The sequence below is a fragment of the Durio zibethinus genome, chromosome 1, assembly GCF_047325235.1.
Source record: "Durio zibethinus cultivar Kanyao isolate XHJ-2024 chromosome 1, ASM4732523v1, whole genome shotgun sequence".
Taxonomy (NCBI): domain Eukaryota; kingdom Viridiplantae; phylum Streptophyta; class Magnoliopsida; order Malvales; family Malvaceae; genus Durio; species Durio zibethinus.
Window position 1 is genome coordinate 3,290,118 of NC_143162.1, and position 16,748 is coordinate 3,306,865.

Below are 16,748 nucleotides of genomic sequence, written 5' to 3' on the forward strand. Positions count from 1 at the left end.
AAAGAAAATTAAAAAAAGGTTACATATTCAACTTACTGCTACATGGCAGAATGTGAGGGAAGTTTGTTGGATTTGCTCGAATAATAGTTGATATCCTATGAAGTATCATTCAAACTTCAGAGTAGCAGATGCCTATTGAGCTCAAAGTTGATAGTTTTTGCCAAATTAAACAAACCTTTAGGGCTCTCGTTCTGATCTGCGGTATAGAAGTTAAATACAGTAGTAAAAATTTGTATGGCGTATATGGCACTCGGTTAAAGGTTTGAAGCAAAGCAGGCTAGTCGGGCTAGCACCAGCTATCACAGGATAGCAAGCAAAAATATATCTTGAGAATTAATATATTCTTGCCGAATTTGTATCATATTAAATATATATAAAATATATATTTTTATTTTTATAAACTCATAAAATTTTTTAAAAAATTTTAAACGGTAACATTTTTGTGTTTTTATTTAATATATATATTTGGTGTGTTTGCGCTTAAAATTGTCGGATTACACAAAGCTCCGAACTATGGACAGGACCCACAAACAAACTTTCTCATTTTAAAATTTCCCGAGAATAATGTCACGGTTCCTTGGCTTTGCAAATCATGATCTCAATGGAATTTTTTTTCTGCTTTGTAGTTTCAACAATTATATGCCAAGCTCTGGCCTTGGAGACTCGTTCTGGATCAGAACTTCAATTGCTTAGTCAAGAGTTGTTGGAATCTGCAAGACAGCCTGAGTTTTTTGAGTGGATGAGAGGGCTTAGGAGGAGAATTCACGAGCACCCAGAGCTAGGATTTGAAGAGTACAAGACCAGTGAACTCATCAGGAATGAGTTAGACTCTCTTGGGATCAGTTATAACTGGCCTGTTGCTAAGACTGGCGTGGTAGGTTATATTGGGACTGGTGCAAAACCAGTCTTCGGTCTCAGAGCAGACATGGATGCCCTTCCTTTGCAGGTTATCTCTCTTTTTCTCTCTGAGGGTTTGTCTCATTGATCATTTTGCTAAGGTTAGTGGCACCATAAAGTAGCCCTACCCATAGGAGTTTAAGCTGTTGCTGTCTATAATTTCCTGATGCAATTCATAATAGAATATCTCTTTTCAGGCTATTGGATAATTCCCTGGATCATTTTTATTTTCTGTACTGATCTGCTGTAGATGACAAATGTCTTATACCTTGTAATTGACCTTACATTTTGAAGGAATTAGTGGAGTGGAAGCACAAGAGCAAAGTTGATGGGAAGATGCACGCTTGTGGTCATGATTCCCATGTAGCAATGCTACTTGGAGCAGCCAAGTTACTTCAGAGCAGAAGAGATTTACTGAAGGCATACATATTACATAGGCTCTTTGCAATTGCCTGTAAATCTTAGTTCCTTTTTCTCTCTTGTGGGCTAATTTTGCTTCAACATTGTTTTTTAAGGGAACGGTGAAGCTAGTTTTTCAACCTGGTGAAGAGGGTTATGCTGGTGCTTACTATATGCTACAAGATGGCGTCCTAGATGATATTAATGCAATCCTTAGTATACATGTTTTGCCGCAAGTACCTACGGGTGCTATTGCTTCAAGGTCCGGTCCAATGCTCGCCGGTGTTGGGCTGTTCTCTGCTAGGATTCAGGGAAAAGGAGCACATGCATCAAGCCCTCATCTGAGTAAGGACCCAATTGTTGCAGCTTGCTCTGCTGTCCTTGCTCTCCAACAGATTGTATCTAGAGAGACAGATCCGCTCGAGGCCATGGTAATTTTCTGACTTCCATTGCTGAAGATATTTTTAAGATGGTAATCTCATAGGACTTGATCACGGAACTATCAGTTTGCTAAGATAGATTTAGTCAACATCATTAGGCAGCAATTGAAACCTATATGTCACCTAGAATACCAAACATGGAACAAAGGCTATTGATGGACCATTGTATTGGGATCATTGGATTGGAAATAGAATTGACTAGGCCTGAAAGCTAGCATGTTTTGTAGTGCCAAATTCCAGCCGTCTGTAAAGAGATTTTTCCAAAATTTGAGAATCGCCATAACAGTAGAAAATTGAAATTGATCATAATGAATCTTTTAGCAACAATCAAGAGCCAAAAGTCTAAACTTCATTTTGGAATGATGTAGTTGGTAACAGTTGGTTCAATAGAGGGAGGTCGAGCTGGCAATATAATCCCTGAATCTGTGAGATTTACTGGAACATTTAGGAGCTTGTCTAGTGAAGGTCTTTCCTACCTCCAAAAAAGGATTAAAGAGGTAAGGCATGCTCTCTTTCTCATTTTCTGACCATAGATTTGTTTAGCACTACCCCATATTTAAGTGTGAAAAATTTTCTAAACATGACTGTGCTCCACTTACAGATCATAGAAATGCAAGCAGCAGTACATCAATGCAGTGCAACGGTGGACTTTATGGAAGACAAACATTTGCCGTATCCAGTAATGGTCAATGATGAAGCATTGTACGAACATGCAAAGAAGGTGGGAAAAACTCTTGTTGGAGAAACCAACGTCCATCTCCTCCCTATAACTATGGGAGCAGAAGACTTCAGTCTCTTTGCTCAGAAGACTGCAGCTGCAATTTATGTGATTGGGATAAAGAACGAGACAATGAAATCAGATCAGCCATTGCACTCACCTTACTTCTTTATCGATGAAGAGGCTCTTCCTATTGGAGCGGCTCTCAATGCTGCTGTTGCAATTTCATACTTGGATACCCATGTTGCAACTAATTGAGAGCTTTGACATCAATGTAAACGTTGCTAGACATAATAAGCATCATCAGCAGCAGCATTATAATCCAGATTGAAGGAAATTGGCAAGATGTTTATTTATCTTTTTAACAGATACAGTATATGTAATAAAATTTTTTCCAAAGTCCTAGCAAATTAAGTATTGGTTAACAAAACTAAGGATATACTTTTAAGGATCTCATACATTTGCATTTTGGAAAGAGCTAGGCCCAATTTCAAGCAAAGCTCTGCCAATTTTACTGGGTTAAGCCCATTTTAACTACACCCGAGGCAAACCGAGAAAGGACAAAGCATAGCAAAACCAAAGCCGCAAGTGAAAGTGAAAAAGCAAACAGAAAATAAAAAACCGGACAAAAAACCCAAAAATGGTGCTTTGGTCATATCCACCAACGGCGAAGCAACTAGCAGTAACAATCGGTTTTTGCCTCACCGGAGCCTCACTAATGGCCGCCGGAGCTTACCTCTCCCTTGTAAATGTTGGTCCTCAACAGGAACGCGCCAAAGCCCGCAGCCAATACGTCAAAGACCGACTTAGAAAAATGCTTGACGATTAGTCACCACCCAAAAGAGAAAACAGCCAAGGGAGTAAGGAAAAAGGAACCCTTTTAGACTTCTATATTCATGGTTTGGTTCTGAATTTTGGCTTGACATTGAAGAAAATGAAGCTTTGGAGCTTTTTCTCTACTGGTTACTCTTGTTTGAAAAGTATGGTGATTAATTCGTATTTTCCAGTAATTTGAGTTCATTGGTTTTTTTGACAATATTAATTTGGTTTTCAATTTTCTTGTTTGTTTGTAGACGCTGGTAATTTTGGTGGTGAATATGAAAAATATTTATTCAAGTTTGTGGGTGATTGATACATTGGTATAGATACAAATTAGATAGAAATGGGTTTTTTTTTTTTCTGGATTTTTTTTATGTCCAAAGTTATAACTTGGAACTTGGATGAAATTGACATGGTCACTTTAAGTTGTCTTGGATGATCTCAAGTTCATGAGTAGGAAACCTTTTTATGGCTAATGTTTTATCTATGTTCACTATTGTAAATTCTTGTTCTTTTATTTCCACAGGACTTGGTAAACTCAGTTTTGAGCAATGCGAGACATGAGAATCACTAGAACGTTTTAAATGGAGAATTTTTTGGGAAATTTACTTGAAAATATGAAAAGGTCCTTCCTACCTGCATTCAGAAGAGGGATTATGATTATGAAAGTCATGTTGGTGTTTTGTTGGTTGCATTGAATGTCTATTGGAAAAATTATTTTCCATGAGAACATTTGTGCCAAAGAGACACGATAATTTATTGTTCATTAGTGAATAAATAAGCAAAGATGTTTGTCCATAATCTTCATTCTCCACTGCTTACGATTCATTTGCTTGAGTGTTCTGTTAAGCTTTAGATCCTAAGTTGCCCTGCTAGCTTTTTGTTCAGCAAACTGCAGTTGTCTCTGCTACTGAACTATTGATGTTTATATCATGTTCATTTAAAAGTTCTATCCATGTCAAAATTTGCAGCCTGTATGAGAGGAAAGTAGAGCTTTTTTCAAGTTAGGTTCCAAAATGTTAAAACTTTCCCCTTTGATGCTAAGTTCGAAATGCTGTGTTCGGTATTGCATCCATATATGACATAACTGCTGACGTTGTAAGGCTATGGTACATTGTTTGATCAGTCTCTGTCCTGCCTTAGAAGCGTTTTGGCATGGTTTGACTAGGCAAACCAATTGGGTGACCACTATGGTAAGAACATTTCTGGTGCAAACCGTGCGTTCCATTTCACTTCTGTTCGTCGAATGTACTGGTTTCAACCACTGGTTCAGCCTATCAAATGCTCACGAAACATTCTAGCAAAACTTATTCATCGTATAAAAAAAAAAAATACACCTCCAATGTTATATAATTTTCTGATTGTTATATCTTAGCAAGATTTAATGTTCAATGTAGGAAGTTTTACATGGACTTGTATGAATAATTAAAAATGAAAAAAAAAAAGTGTACTCTCATTAAAACCACACGCAAATGACTGATTTCACCACCTGGCAACTGCCAATTCAGACATCATTCATCATTATTTACTACAACAACTCTCTTTTGCTTGCCTCTCCCAAAAACAACATTAGCAAGCAAAGGACAAATATTCTCACAAAACCCAACTCTTGAAGGAAAAAAAAAAAGGGAAATCATCCAAAATGGATTTGCAAACTCGAACAGTGGACCAACAACAACTAGAATATGAACAACAATCCCTCCTCCCAGGAAATGGAGAACAAGAAGCTGGGCCCGCTTCTATTCAACCCATCAAGAAACGACGCCGTAACAAGGGCGCCGACCGCCACATCAAAGTAGAAGGTCGTGACAGGCGGATCAGGATACCTTTAACTTGCTGTTCCGGCCTTTTCCGGTTGACGCGGGAAATGGGTCACCGAACCAACGGCCAAACCATCCAATGGCTCCTTCAACAATCCCGGCCCGACTTAGTCCTACCCGACCCCATGAGCCACCCTAGTCGCGTAATCGCTTCTTCCCCTGGCTGCATGGCAAAGGGTCGAGTGAGGGCTACAGTGGTTCAAGCTTCCACTGTGTTCTTTGACACTCCAGCCACACTAGGTACCGAGTTGACTCAGTAGTTTTTCTTGTTAGGGTTTTTGGTGGGAAATTTGTTTAAATCTAGCTGGGCCCTTTCCCCATTTTTTTTTTCTTTGGGTTGCTAATTATAAAATGTCCCTACCCATTTCATGGTGTGGTCCACAGTTTTCTCCATTTTTTGTTATAATTAAAAGTCTTGTTTTTATTTTTTTTATTTTTGCAATGAGTAGATAAAGCAGAGAGGCTAATAGCCGGGGCAGCTGCATATGGTTCACAGTTAGTTGTTTTCCCAGAAGCATTTGTTGGTGGATATCCAAGGGGTCTTTCATTTGAGTCTCTGCCAGTTTCTGCTACTTCAACTGAAGATAATGAGGATTTTCTCAAGTATCATGCCTCTGCTATTGAGGTCCCAGGTCCAAGCTCTTCTCATTTCAAACCGATTTGTACAATTGACATGTTTCTATTTAAGTAATTAAAACCAGTTATGGAGTTTAAATGCATATACTGTTAACTAAGAATGAAATGAATTGAACTTTTTGACTTCAGCAATCATTTGAGAGTAGCAGAGGGGAGAAATGATTAGCAGATTCTAAAACTTGACGCTGCATTTAGATTCTAAATAAGGCAGACTTCGAAATGCAATCATTTATTGGTTTTAAGATAGATTACTCATTGCACTTTTATTATGTTGTAAGCTGAACTTGAGATGTCCTTCCATCCATCACGTCCCTAATTTTGTATTGGTTATTTTTGTGTGTACAGGTCCTGAAGCCGATAGACTTGCAACAATTGCTGGTAAATATAAAGTTCATTTAGTAGTGGGAGTAGTGGAGAGAACCGGATTCTATCTCTTTAGTACAATTCTGTTTTTTGATTCCATGGGACAGTATCTTGGAAAACATCGGAAGCTAATGCCAATTGCATCCGAATGTGTAGTGTGGTGTTCTGGAGAGAAATCATCATTGCCATTATATGGGACAACAATTGGGAAAGTTGGTGGCCTTCTCTATTGGGACAATAGGATCCCATCTTTGAGAACTGAATTGTATGCTAAAGGTACAACTTATCATTGTTGCCTGTTGAGGAATCCTTGGTAAAGTCTATTTTGTTCATTGCTTTCTGCTAGATTCACCATGCAAATACAATGTAGACAAGGGCATTTGTTTGTGTACCATGAATGATGATTTAGCAATGCTGTTATGTATCACATAATTTGTCTTGATTGACAGAATAATTCTTTTCTATGACTAGAGAATGATGACTTAGCAGTGCTGTTATGTATCACATAATTTGTCTTGATTGACAGAATAATTCTTTTCTATGACTGGAGCTTGCCATTCTTCCATTACAAATTTCTTATCTCTTTTTCTCTCAAACTTTCTACCAACATATACACAGGTATTGAAATATACTGTGCACCAACTGCGGATGCTAGGGAAGAATGGCGAGCATCCATGATTCACATTGCAATAGAGGGCAGTTGCTTTGTTCTATCTGCCAACCAATTCTGCCGGAGGAAGGACTATCCTCTGCCACTCAAATGCATAGATGGAGATTCAAATGGTGACTTATCATTGGACACAATAATGTGCAGCGGGGGCAGTGTTATTGTTTCTCCATCAGGGACCATTTTGGCAGGACCTAATTACCAAGGAGAGTCCCTTATCTCAGCTGATCTAGGTATGGATTCCTATTAATATTTATAATCATAACTGGATAACTTTTTTTGACATTGATCATATATGAAGATACCTTAATCTTGCTGCATCTACCTTCCCTGTTCATTGAAGTCTAACATATTATCTCATGCTTCTAGATCTTGAAGAGATAAATCGAGCAAAACTAGAATTCAGTGAATTAGGACATAGTCTGGAACCAGATTCTCTTGGTTGTGCTGCAAACAGACCCAATCCAGTTCTATTTCCAACAGCCGTGAAAACAGAAGCTCTTGATGATTTGTTGTGGTCACCTGGTCTGTAAGGAAACTTAGCTCTAGAATTGCATTGTTATGCTCCTCACAGCTAAGAGCTAGTTTAGACTTTCCTGACTGCCGATATTTTAATGTTTTTGAAAATGTACAGAGCACAGTTTCTTTTTGTTACCCTTCCTTATTACAAAACTTGTGAAGTTGCCAACATACTGTATATCCACAGTCGATGAATGAATGGGATGAAGTCATTACTAACTGAAATGTTTCTAAGTGGCAGTCATAAAATGCTGCTGTAGTCATTAAAATGGGACATCCGTTTAATCTTTTTGTTGCCATTTCTGTTTTCCTCCCTCATTTTGTGCTGTTATCCAATCTCTCTAGTACCGAAAATGAAAAAAAAGAACGTTCTAAGTTGGAAGAGTTTTTGAACCATCATGGATCAACCAAGATGCCAATGAGACTTCTGCAGGTGCTTTCAATATGTTCCCAACAAAATGTATATTTTACCTTTTGCACAACTCTCCAGAAAGTGTTAATAATCCATCGATCTCTAAACCAATAATCATGTGATGCAAATTCTTAAATGACTTCTGTAACTGTTGAACGCAAGCATTTTGGGTTTGAATTATATAAGAAATTTTTGTACAGAAGAAATAGCTCAGCTTTCTATAAGAAATCTCTAAAGTCATACAAATCTACTGGACTATTATGCATAAAAAAGTGAGGAAAATACAACTTAAAAGGTTGAAAGGAAAATATTAAAATATGAAGTGATTCAAACGAGAGGCATGCCAAAAGGCCTCAATAGGAAAACCCTCTCCTTCAAGAAAACCATGATTCAAAATGAAAGCATTCCACAGCATAATTTCATTCTTGGTTTCATACCCCAGCACTCAACATCTCTAAAAAAAGGTGTTTCAATGCCAGCAACCTTTCCTTCATCATAGTGGATTGCACATCATCATTTTGTCATTATACTATACTTATCATATACTTCAAAAATCTGATAGCCTATGGAACTGGAAAAATTAAATCCTCATATTGCAGTCATGCTGGACAATAACAAACTCATGTAATGAACTAAATCCAACTGCAACCAGGTATTTTTCTCACACCCCGCTCCTTCATTTTATTCCTCACAAGAGAAACATCCACCCATTGCTCTGCCGCAGCATAAATGTTGGACAGCAGCACATAATTAGCAGCATTTAGAGGCTCTAGGTCAAACAGCCTAGCAGCAACCAACTCCCCTAACTCAACATCACAATGCAACTTACAGGCTCCAAGAAGTGCGCCCCAAGCACCAGCATGAGGCTCCACGGGCATAGATTTTATAAGATCATAAGCTGCTTTTAGCCATCCTGTCCGACTTAAGAGATCAACCATGCAAGCATAATGATCCGGTATCGGCACCATAGAGTACTCATTTTTCATCATTTCAAAATAATGCCAACCTTCCTCAACAAGCCCAGCACGGCTACAAGCATTCAGAATAATAGTGAAGGCTACTTCATCTGGAATCAGCCCTTCGCTTATCATCCTATTGAAAAGCTCAATAGCTTGAGCCTCTCGGCCATGAATAGCCAATCCTTGTATCATAGAGCAATATGACACTACGTCCCGTTTAGGCATCTCATCAAACAACTTAGCTGCTCTATCCATGTTTCCACACTTCGCATTCATATCTATAAGAGCTGCCAAAACGTGTGCTTGCCTAGTATCAATTTCACTCCGGCTTAAATAACAATCAACCCACCTAGCCAATTCCAAACTACCGACCTGAGAACAAGCCGACATCAAGCTAACCAAAACAAATTCATCGGGTTTAACATCCATTTCTCCCATTCTAATAAAAATCTTGACAGCTTCATTAGGCCGACCATTTTGTTCATATCCCGAAATCATGGCAGACCATGCAACGAGATCTCGCTCCGGAGCCTGCTCAAACAAAAACATCGCCGACGCCGTATCCCCAGCCTTCGCATATCCATCAATCATCGTCGTATAAGAAATCACATTCCTTTCAGGCATCTCATCAAACACTTTCCTAGCATTCCCCAAATCCCCTGTTTTGACCAACCCACCCATCAAAGCATTCCACGTAGTCACATTCCTCTCCGGCATCAAATCAAACATTCTCTTCGCTTCCACAAAATCACCAACGTTAATATACCCAACAACCAAAGCCGTCCAAGACACAACATTTCGCTCCAACATTTCATCAAACAATTTCCTGGCATTCAAAATTTCCTTAATTTTCACATAAAAGTCAACCAAACTTGTCCCAACAAAAACATCTTCTTTGCTTCCACTTTTTAAAGCCAACCCATGAAGCATTTTCCCTTCCCATGCCTTAAACTCACTCGAGCAAGCTTTGATCACTAAAGGGTAAGTGTACTTATCAGGAAGCCCACCCTCGCTCTTCATACGGATAAAAAGAGAGAAGGTTTGAAGAAAAGAGGATTTTTTAGAGTACCCTTTGAGGAGAGAGTTCCAAAGGAAAGAGCTGGGCTGGAAAAGGTTATTGAAAATGGAAGTGGAGTAAGAGAGGGAAGTGGAAAGGGAAATGAAAAGGCTGATGAGAAATTGGTCTCGGTGCAGGCCTTTCTTAATTATGTGGGCATGGATTTGGTAGAGCTGGTTTTGGGTTTTGCAGGACCTAAGAAGGGTTGGGAGAGAAGGGAGAGCGTTGGGGAAATGACGGACGGAAACTGGCATTGGAGGGAACAAGGTTTGCTGCCCCGCATGGCTTTTCTTTCCTTTTACTCAGAATCGTATTCAGCGAGGGTGCGACTGCGGCTTTGCGCTTTACTTCGCCTCTTAAATTTGTTTCTTTGTGACGTGGTAGGAAAAAATTATTCGTAAATCTTTAATGACATAAAGTCTAACTAAACAGAAGCGGAAGAAGACGCACACATGACAGCAAATTTTGAACACTTCTAGTAAATTATACATTTCAGTTATACTAGAAGATATGTACAAGGTAAAACAGGTTCAATTAGCACAGCTTCCTTAAAATGAAAGGAACACGAAAAAAAAAAGGCCCTACAAAAGACACTCGATCCTACCTATGGTGTCCAGATACTGGTGCAAATCAAGCAGCGATCATTGCAATTTGAGCACCTCTAGAAGCATCACACAAAGCACTAGCCAACAAAAAATAAAAATGGAAAAATCGTTTCCGTCCAAATCTTCTTGCGGTAGGCGTCTAACAAGCTTTGATCCGAAACTACTTCCACGCATTCAGAGTTCACTTTGTGAGTTGACAGGACCTATGGAATAGCGAAACAAAGCATAATCAACAAAATTGTATTTCTCACCATCTTGACTTTCTAGTATTATTGGCTTCACCCCTAGATTCTGCCAGCCGTGACTTCAAAACACTACCAGGCACCAAAGGTGGCCTCTCTTGAGCTATATTGCCAAGATCTCTAGAAGAGCGTGTTGGACTAGCATAAACTCTAACTGTCCTAGAACCAGATAAAAGGTGTTCTCTAAGACCCTTTACTGCTTTATATGCATGCATTTCATCTCCATGACCTTTTGCTTCTACATGCTTCTCCAGTTCAGCAAATCTACCCCACTCTAAATCATCACTGGAATTTTGAAGCCTTTCATTTTGCATGCCCCAATCAACTCCATCTGATATGCTCCTTTGTAGAGAAGTACTCTTCCTTGGTAATCTGCTGGAGGTAGATTTTCTACCTGTGATGTCTTCTTCATTTATTAGAGGATCTCTTGAATCACGAGCAGCACCAGGAGCGTAAGCCCACTTGTAGTTCTTGTTGTTGTTGTCCATATTTAATTCTATGGAATGAAGATCACTTTCAGCTGAGTCTTCCTCACATTCTATGACATCTTCAGCTTCTCCATCCTCTTCATTTTCCTCATTTGGATGGGAACCGAAATGGGCTCTGTTTAAATAGGCAGCAATCTCCTCACTGTTAGGTTCATTTAGGGAACTATGCCCTTTTTCTTTAACTCTCTTTGTACCCAGAAATGTTTCAAGTTGGTTCCTCAGTGTATCAACAGCTGCATTTTTCTCCTCAAGATGATATTTGGCCTCTGACAGTTTCATTTGAACTCTCTGTTCACGCAACACATCAGCTAACTGCATCATCTCCCTTTCCTTTTCAACCTCTTCGCGAACTTTTGCAGACTCTCTCTTCAGCTCTTCCTTTTCAGCTTTATCTTCACTGATATCCCTCGCTAGTTCATCACATACTTGCTCAATTACCACCCTTGCCCTTTTTTCACTCTCAAGTTCTTTCACTGATTTCAGAAGAGATGTCTTTGTCTCAGCTAGTTCTTTCCCAAGCTTCTTGTTTAAGCTTTCAAAACGTCTCCTAAGCTTTCTCTCCACCTCCAGTTCACCTGCAATGGACTCAATAGCAGCCTCGACAACTTTCTGCTCCTTGTTTATCCATGCTGCCTTTTCTTCAGCAAAGCACTTCATCAGATAATTGATGTCATGCTGGTCAGAGCGCTGCCCTTGGATGAGTTGATTGACTTGCAGACGAGCCCTCTCTAACTCGGCATGTAAGGCTGAAATAAGGGACATACTTGATGAAGGACGATCTTCATGACCCCACATGCGGTTGATAATTTTTAATAGTTCTTTGGATGTTGTCAAGGCATTACTAACATCCTTCAAACGAGTCTTAATGCCAACAGTTGATCCCCTGGGGGTTTGCATATGAGATCTAGTTTCAATCTGCATCACAAGTGAAAGATTGTTAAACTCCTTTGCACTAACCAAATAATCAAGTGCCCTGCAGCTTAGCACAGTCTAAAAGTCCTCAAAAGTTTTTATATTTCAGATATTTGAAATTTTGCCTTCACGATTTGATACAAAAGGAACTGTTACATTTTCGAATTATTTACAAAAATGAGCAAGAAAGAGGCTCAATAAAAGTTACAAATTCTGACATGAAACTAAGACAAGCTCAAGAAGATTAAAATACATAAACCATTCATTAAATATTCAAAATAAAATATAAGATTTCTCCTCTACCTTGTATTCAATACTTACAAAATACAAGAAAAGCAGGAAAAAATCATTTTTCTCCAAGAACCAAAAGGAATACCTCCATTAAACTGGCATTGCTAATAGAATCCAATACCCCAACATTATGGTCAGTAAGCCTAAGCTTGTGGGAAACAGATGATGCTCTTCTCTGGCGACTACCAGTTCCAGGTCGATCCATTCTCTGAAGAAGAATAAATTAACATGGTAATCATTTATCCAGGACAAAGGTATAATGCGGAAAATCAATTGTTTAGGTTATCAATAACCCACTGACAATGGAACAATAGAAGAATTTGGCTGCATGTATTTGAGGCTAGCAGTTGGAAGCCCAAAACACCAATTGCATTCATTGAACACTTCATAATCGGTTCATCATAGCATAAGTTAAAATAATGTTCTCTAGACTCTTATCCAAGAAAAGAAATTCACAAGAAAACCAACATTTCCAAGTTACACAAAATTGAGATTCATAGTAGTGGCCAATATCACAAACTAATTATCATCAAGCTACTGAATTTGGGTACTGTTGGTTTCTAAGAAAATTCATCAGATGAAAATAACACTCTAAATACTACATTCGTTATCAACTGAGCAAAGCCACAAAATAGATGACAAGAGTACCCATGAAAATAATTCTATTTCAGCTATGACTCCTTTGTGAAAACCCCAACCATAATATTCCAAAATTTTGTCCCAAGAACTTCAACTTGAAATTCTAAAACATAAGATCACATCTAGTTCATCCTCCCCAAACCCACTAACCAAGTAAAGACTTTTTTGATGAAGAATTTCTTTTCCATCTTAAAAACTAGCACATACAAAAATCAACTAGGAAATAAACCAATAAGTCTAAATACCAAAGGTTGAACTAAAATTAAGCACAACCTAATAAGTGAGATGAAATTCTGGCTATATCAAATCCTAAATCACCAACTACTGATTCCAAACACCATTTGCTCATTAAGAAATGCATCATTTACAAATAATACTTAAACACAGTTTAATGCAGCATTGCCATTAACCCTACAATAGTTCATAGAAATTCAGAGTGTTTTGATGAGTATCTGGGTACATCATAAATCACTTTTAGTGGTACAAGTTTCTGATTTAAAAGTACTTACACCAAAAGCAGAATCTTAAGCGCTTTTCCATGAAGAAGATCCAAGAAGAGAATTTCAGGAGTCTATAGGAAAGCTAAAAGTAAAAACAGCAACCAATACTCTTGATCACAAAAAATTGCTTCGCTCTAAAGTGACAAAATTCAATGGATTAGTTATCAACAGGTTAAATCTAGAATGGACAACAAAAGCAAACACCTACTAAACCAAAACTACCCAACTATCTGCTCATTCCTTAAAAAAATTTAAAAAAATAATATTCCAAAAAAATCCCCTGAGAGCGACCACTTCCCTGGTAATGACCTTTTTTCCTAAAATTGTCCTTCCCGTGGCACAAAACCAACATAAAATACAATTTAAAATATATATTCGTGTTAAAAAAAGAAAAAGAAAAAAAAAAACAGAACCCACCTCAGAAACAGGGCTATGAGAAGGATCAGACAAGTGAGGAGGCAAAGAACCCGAATGAACCGACCTAGCAGCCCCTCTTTCTCTCCCTTCTTTCCTCCTCCTCCTGTCGTCGTTCCCTTCCTTTCTTCTAGGCGACGGTATCTCATTCATTTCCCATAGTGTCGCCGCTAGCTTCCTCGCCGAAACCGGCTGCTGCTGCTGCCCTTGCCCTTTAACTTTACTGCCACTTTGTGATCCCGCATACTTAGGAGACTCGGTAGCTCTCAACATTGATGCCGTTGATGGCGATCTCATCATCAGCTTCCACCTAGGCACGGGCGTACTGGATCCACCCCTTTTGCCACCAACTAGAATCGCTTTCTTGAATCTGTAGTTTTGGATAACGGATGACGACGATGAAGCTGAAGATGAACACCCTCGTTTCCTGATTTTGCCCGGGAGTAAACTTTCCATGTCAATGTTACCCAGGTTTTGCCTTGGCATCATCACTTTTTTTTACTCACTAAGTTAACTCGGCCCTCCTTTCTTTAGTGCTCAATTTTGCTTATTAGATCTTTCAAATCTGCCAACAAAACAATGGAGATTACAACCATTAATTATCAAAAAGAAGAAAGAAATAAACTTTTTTTTCAAAATTTGGCTCTTTTATTATTTTCTACGACTTTGCATTATAAATTTATTGGTGCTAGACCTAGATCTAATAAGCCTCTGTTTGGAGACTGAGAAATTTGAGGAAAAAGAAAGTAAATTAAAATGATAGAATAAACTAAACCTATGAAAAAGACAGATTTCAGTTACAAGTTGTCTGTTTGCTATTCAGACAACGTAAAATTTTCAAAATATAGGAAATTGAGGGAGAAAAAAAGGGGGAAAAAAGAGGTTAATTTTTGTTGACTGGAAGAAGATTTCTTTCTTCCTGAAACTTACCGTTACATTCATTGCTGGCTTTAGAGTTGTACCTAGGACTGTTTGGAAGCTGAGAAAACGAAAAGGAAAAAGAGAGAAACAGAGAGCAAAGTTTGAGATTTCAGATTCAGAAGCAAACCCTAGAAAAAGAGAGAGCTCCTCTTTTTATGGCTTTCGAAGCACTCCAAAGAAAAATGTAAGTATTTTCTGATGAAATACAGACGGTAGACACGGGTAAAGCGAAAAAAGTGAAGACGATAAAGTTATCTTGTACGGTCATATTAATTTTGATTGGAATTGAATATTGTGTATGTTTGACTTTTGGTCAATCGTGCGGTGTCGTGGGCGGGAGTACAAGTAATGGGAGTGGAAGGTGATGTAAGAGATTAGCCGCAATTTGAAATAAGCGGAAATATTAGCGAAATTTTGATGGATTTTGGCTTTTGGGGCCCTTTGATTTCGCTGTAGGACAAGGAGATTCCCGGGATTATTTTCCGAAAATTTTGGATTATTTTTGGGAAAAAACATATTTTATGTTTTTTATTAATAGTAATTTTTTAAAACAACACTTGCAAATATTAAAATTAATATCATCTTTTTTCATATATTATTTCCAATTTAGGCTGTAGTTCATTAATAAATAAAATATTAAATAGGAAATACATTGTTTTTTAATAAATAAATTTAATATTTAATACATCTAATGAGTTTATTTATTGTTTAAAATCCAATTTTATATAGAGATAGAGATTGGTATCACCAAATTCAAAAATATACCATGCATTAGTTATAGAACTTTTTCTTTAAATATCATCTTAATAAAAAATAATTAATATTAGAAAAAAAATAATTAAAATATATTCAATGCGATGCTGTTTTTTGTGACAATCGATTGACTAACTATATAAAGCAGTGTGTTGGGGCCTTTTATGAGTTTATGATGTAACTTTCAAGAAAATAAATTTAATGGCATTATTATTGATGTATATATTCACTAAATTAATTATTAGTAAGATTTTTTACTATTTTAACAAAAAATGTTATTGTTAAATTTAAAATTGATAAAATAATTTATACTCTAACGATATCGATATGTTCCAATCTAATATGATTGAATTTATTTTAAAAATTAGGGCAAGTCGAAAATGAGTTTAATTTTTTAAAAATTAAAATTGGATTACCCAAATATATATATAAAAAATTATTATTTATTAAATTTGATATTTATACATATTATATTAATGAAATTATTATATAATATTTTAATTTAAGATATTAACTTATTAAAAATATTATATTTATTTATAATTAAAATGTAATTTTTATTAAAAATAATATTTTATAAATATTATATTAAATTAAATTTATTAAATTAGTTTCCAATCGAATTTTAAAAACAATTTTTTTATATAAAATTGAGTTAAAATCAAATATAAATATTAAAAGATCGGATCAGAGTCAAGCCTATCTGAATCTTATCCGTTAATATCTCTAACTAAATTCAATATATTTGATAGAATACATAACATAATTCTAAGGACAAGTAAAATTCTAAAGCTTTAATTCAGAAAATAGGAAATAATAAAGAAGATAATGCCTAAACTTTAATCCAATTCTCCAACTAGAAAAGAAATATATATATATATATATATATAAAGACAAATTGTTTCAAAAGGAAAAGGCAAAAAACCAAAAAAAAAATAATAATAATGAGAGGATTGGTCGTTTATAATTTTCAAATACCATGAACAAAAAGGGCCATGTGCTTTTCATCATTCATTCATAGTGGAGGGCAACTTGGGTCAAGAGGTTTGAGTGTGGAGATCATTTTTTTTTTATTCTTTAATCTTAAAGAAAAATAAAATAAAATTCCTATTTTAGGTGAGAAAGAAAATTTATCCATAAAATTTATCTATAATTACTCTCTTTAACCTATTTTCTTTGTCTATTTTTTTATTTTGGGATGTTTCAAAATTATATCGTATTTTTTTTGGCATCTAAAATTCTTATTTTTTATATTTTAAAATTATTTTTATGATTTT

General features: G+C 36.7%; 5 protein-coding genes across 7 annotated transcripts; 3 read left to right on the plus strand and 2 right to left on the minus strand.

The window, feature by feature from the left end:
- Window positions 1-486: 486 nt before the first annotated feature.
- LOC111310964 (IAA-amino acid hydrolase ILR1-like) lies at window positions 487-2,872 on the plus strand. Its single transcript, XM_022910342.2, has 5 exons — window positions 487-946; window positions 1,192-1,317; window positions 1,413-1,727; window positions 2,105-2,233; window positions 2,338-2,872. The coding sequence occupies exons 1-5, from the start codon at window positions 593-595 to the stop codon at window positions 2,710-2,712; spliced, it is 1,299 nt and encodes a 432-aa protein (XP_022766077.2). The 5' UTR covers window positions 487-592; the 3' UTR covers window positions 2,713-2,872.
- Window positions 2,873-2,924: 52 nt separating this feature from the next.
- On the plus strand, window positions 2,925-4,380 carry LOC111310965 (bric-a-brac protein). Its single transcript, XM_022910344.2, has 2 exons — window positions 2,925-3,314; window positions 3,800-4,380. Exon 1 carries the CDS (start codon window positions 3,095-3,097, stop codon window positions 3,281-3,283), a length of 189 nt encoding a protein of 62 aa, XP_022766079.1. The 5' UTR covers window positions 2,925-3,094; the 3' UTR covers window positions 3,284-3,314; window positions 3,800-4,380.
- A 205-nt stretch (window positions 4,381-4,585) lies between these two features.
- On the plus strand, window positions 4,586-7,497 carry LOC111311679 (bifunctional nitrilase/nitrile hydratase NIT4B-like). Of its 2 annotated transcripts, XM_022911278.2 has the most exons (6): window positions 4,586-5,333; window positions 5,543-5,725; window positions 6,075-6,107; window positions 6,249-6,368; window positions 6,711-6,992; window positions 7,129-7,497. In XM_022911278.2, exons 1-6 carry the CDS (start codon window positions 4,916-4,918, stop codon window positions 7,290-7,292), a joined length of 1,200 nt encoding a protein of 399 aa, XP_022767013.2. In that variant the 5' UTR covers window positions 4,586-4,915; the 3' UTR covers window positions 7,293-7,497. The 2 variants fall into 2 exon arrangements, with proteins under 2 accessions (XP_022767013.2, XP_022767012.2); XM_022911277.2 differs by having other exon boundaries at window positions 4,588-5,333; window positions 6,075-6,368.
- A 345-nt stretch (window positions 7,498-7,842) lies between these two features.
- On the minus strand, window positions 7,843-10,116 carry LOC111311678 (Pentatricopeptide repeat (PPR-like) superfamily protein). The gene has a single exon (XM_022911276.2). It carries the CDS (start codon window positions 9,958-9,960, stop codon window positions 8,323-8,325), a length of 1,638 nt encoding a protein of 545 aa, XP_022767011.2. The 5' UTR covers window positions 9,961-10,116; the 3' UTR covers window positions 7,843-8,322.
- A 43-nt stretch (window positions 10,117-10,159) lies between these two features.
- Window positions 10,160-14,971, minus strand: LOC111311677 (uncharacterized protein At5g41620). Of its 2 annotated transcripts, none has more exons than XM_022911275.2 (4): window positions 14,728-14,971; window positions 13,801-14,362; window positions 12,330-12,452; window positions 10,160-11,956 (listed from the first exon to the last, which is right to left on the minus strand). In XM_022911275.2, the coding sequence occupies exons 2-4, from the start codon at window positions 14,284-14,286 to the stop codon at window positions 10,559-10,561; spliced, it is 2,007 nt and encodes a 668-aa protein (XP_022767010.2). In that variant the 5' UTR covers window positions 14,287-14,362; window positions 14,728-14,971; the 3' UTR covers window positions 10,160-10,558. The 2 variants fall into 2 exon arrangements, with proteins under 2 accessions (XP_022767010.2, XP_089615011.1); XM_089758885.1 differs by lacking the exon at window positions 14,728-14,971 and adding an exon at window positions 13,393-13,517 and having other exon boundaries at window positions 13,801-13,915.
- Between the last annotated feature and the right edge of the window lie 1,777 nt (window positions 14,972-16,748).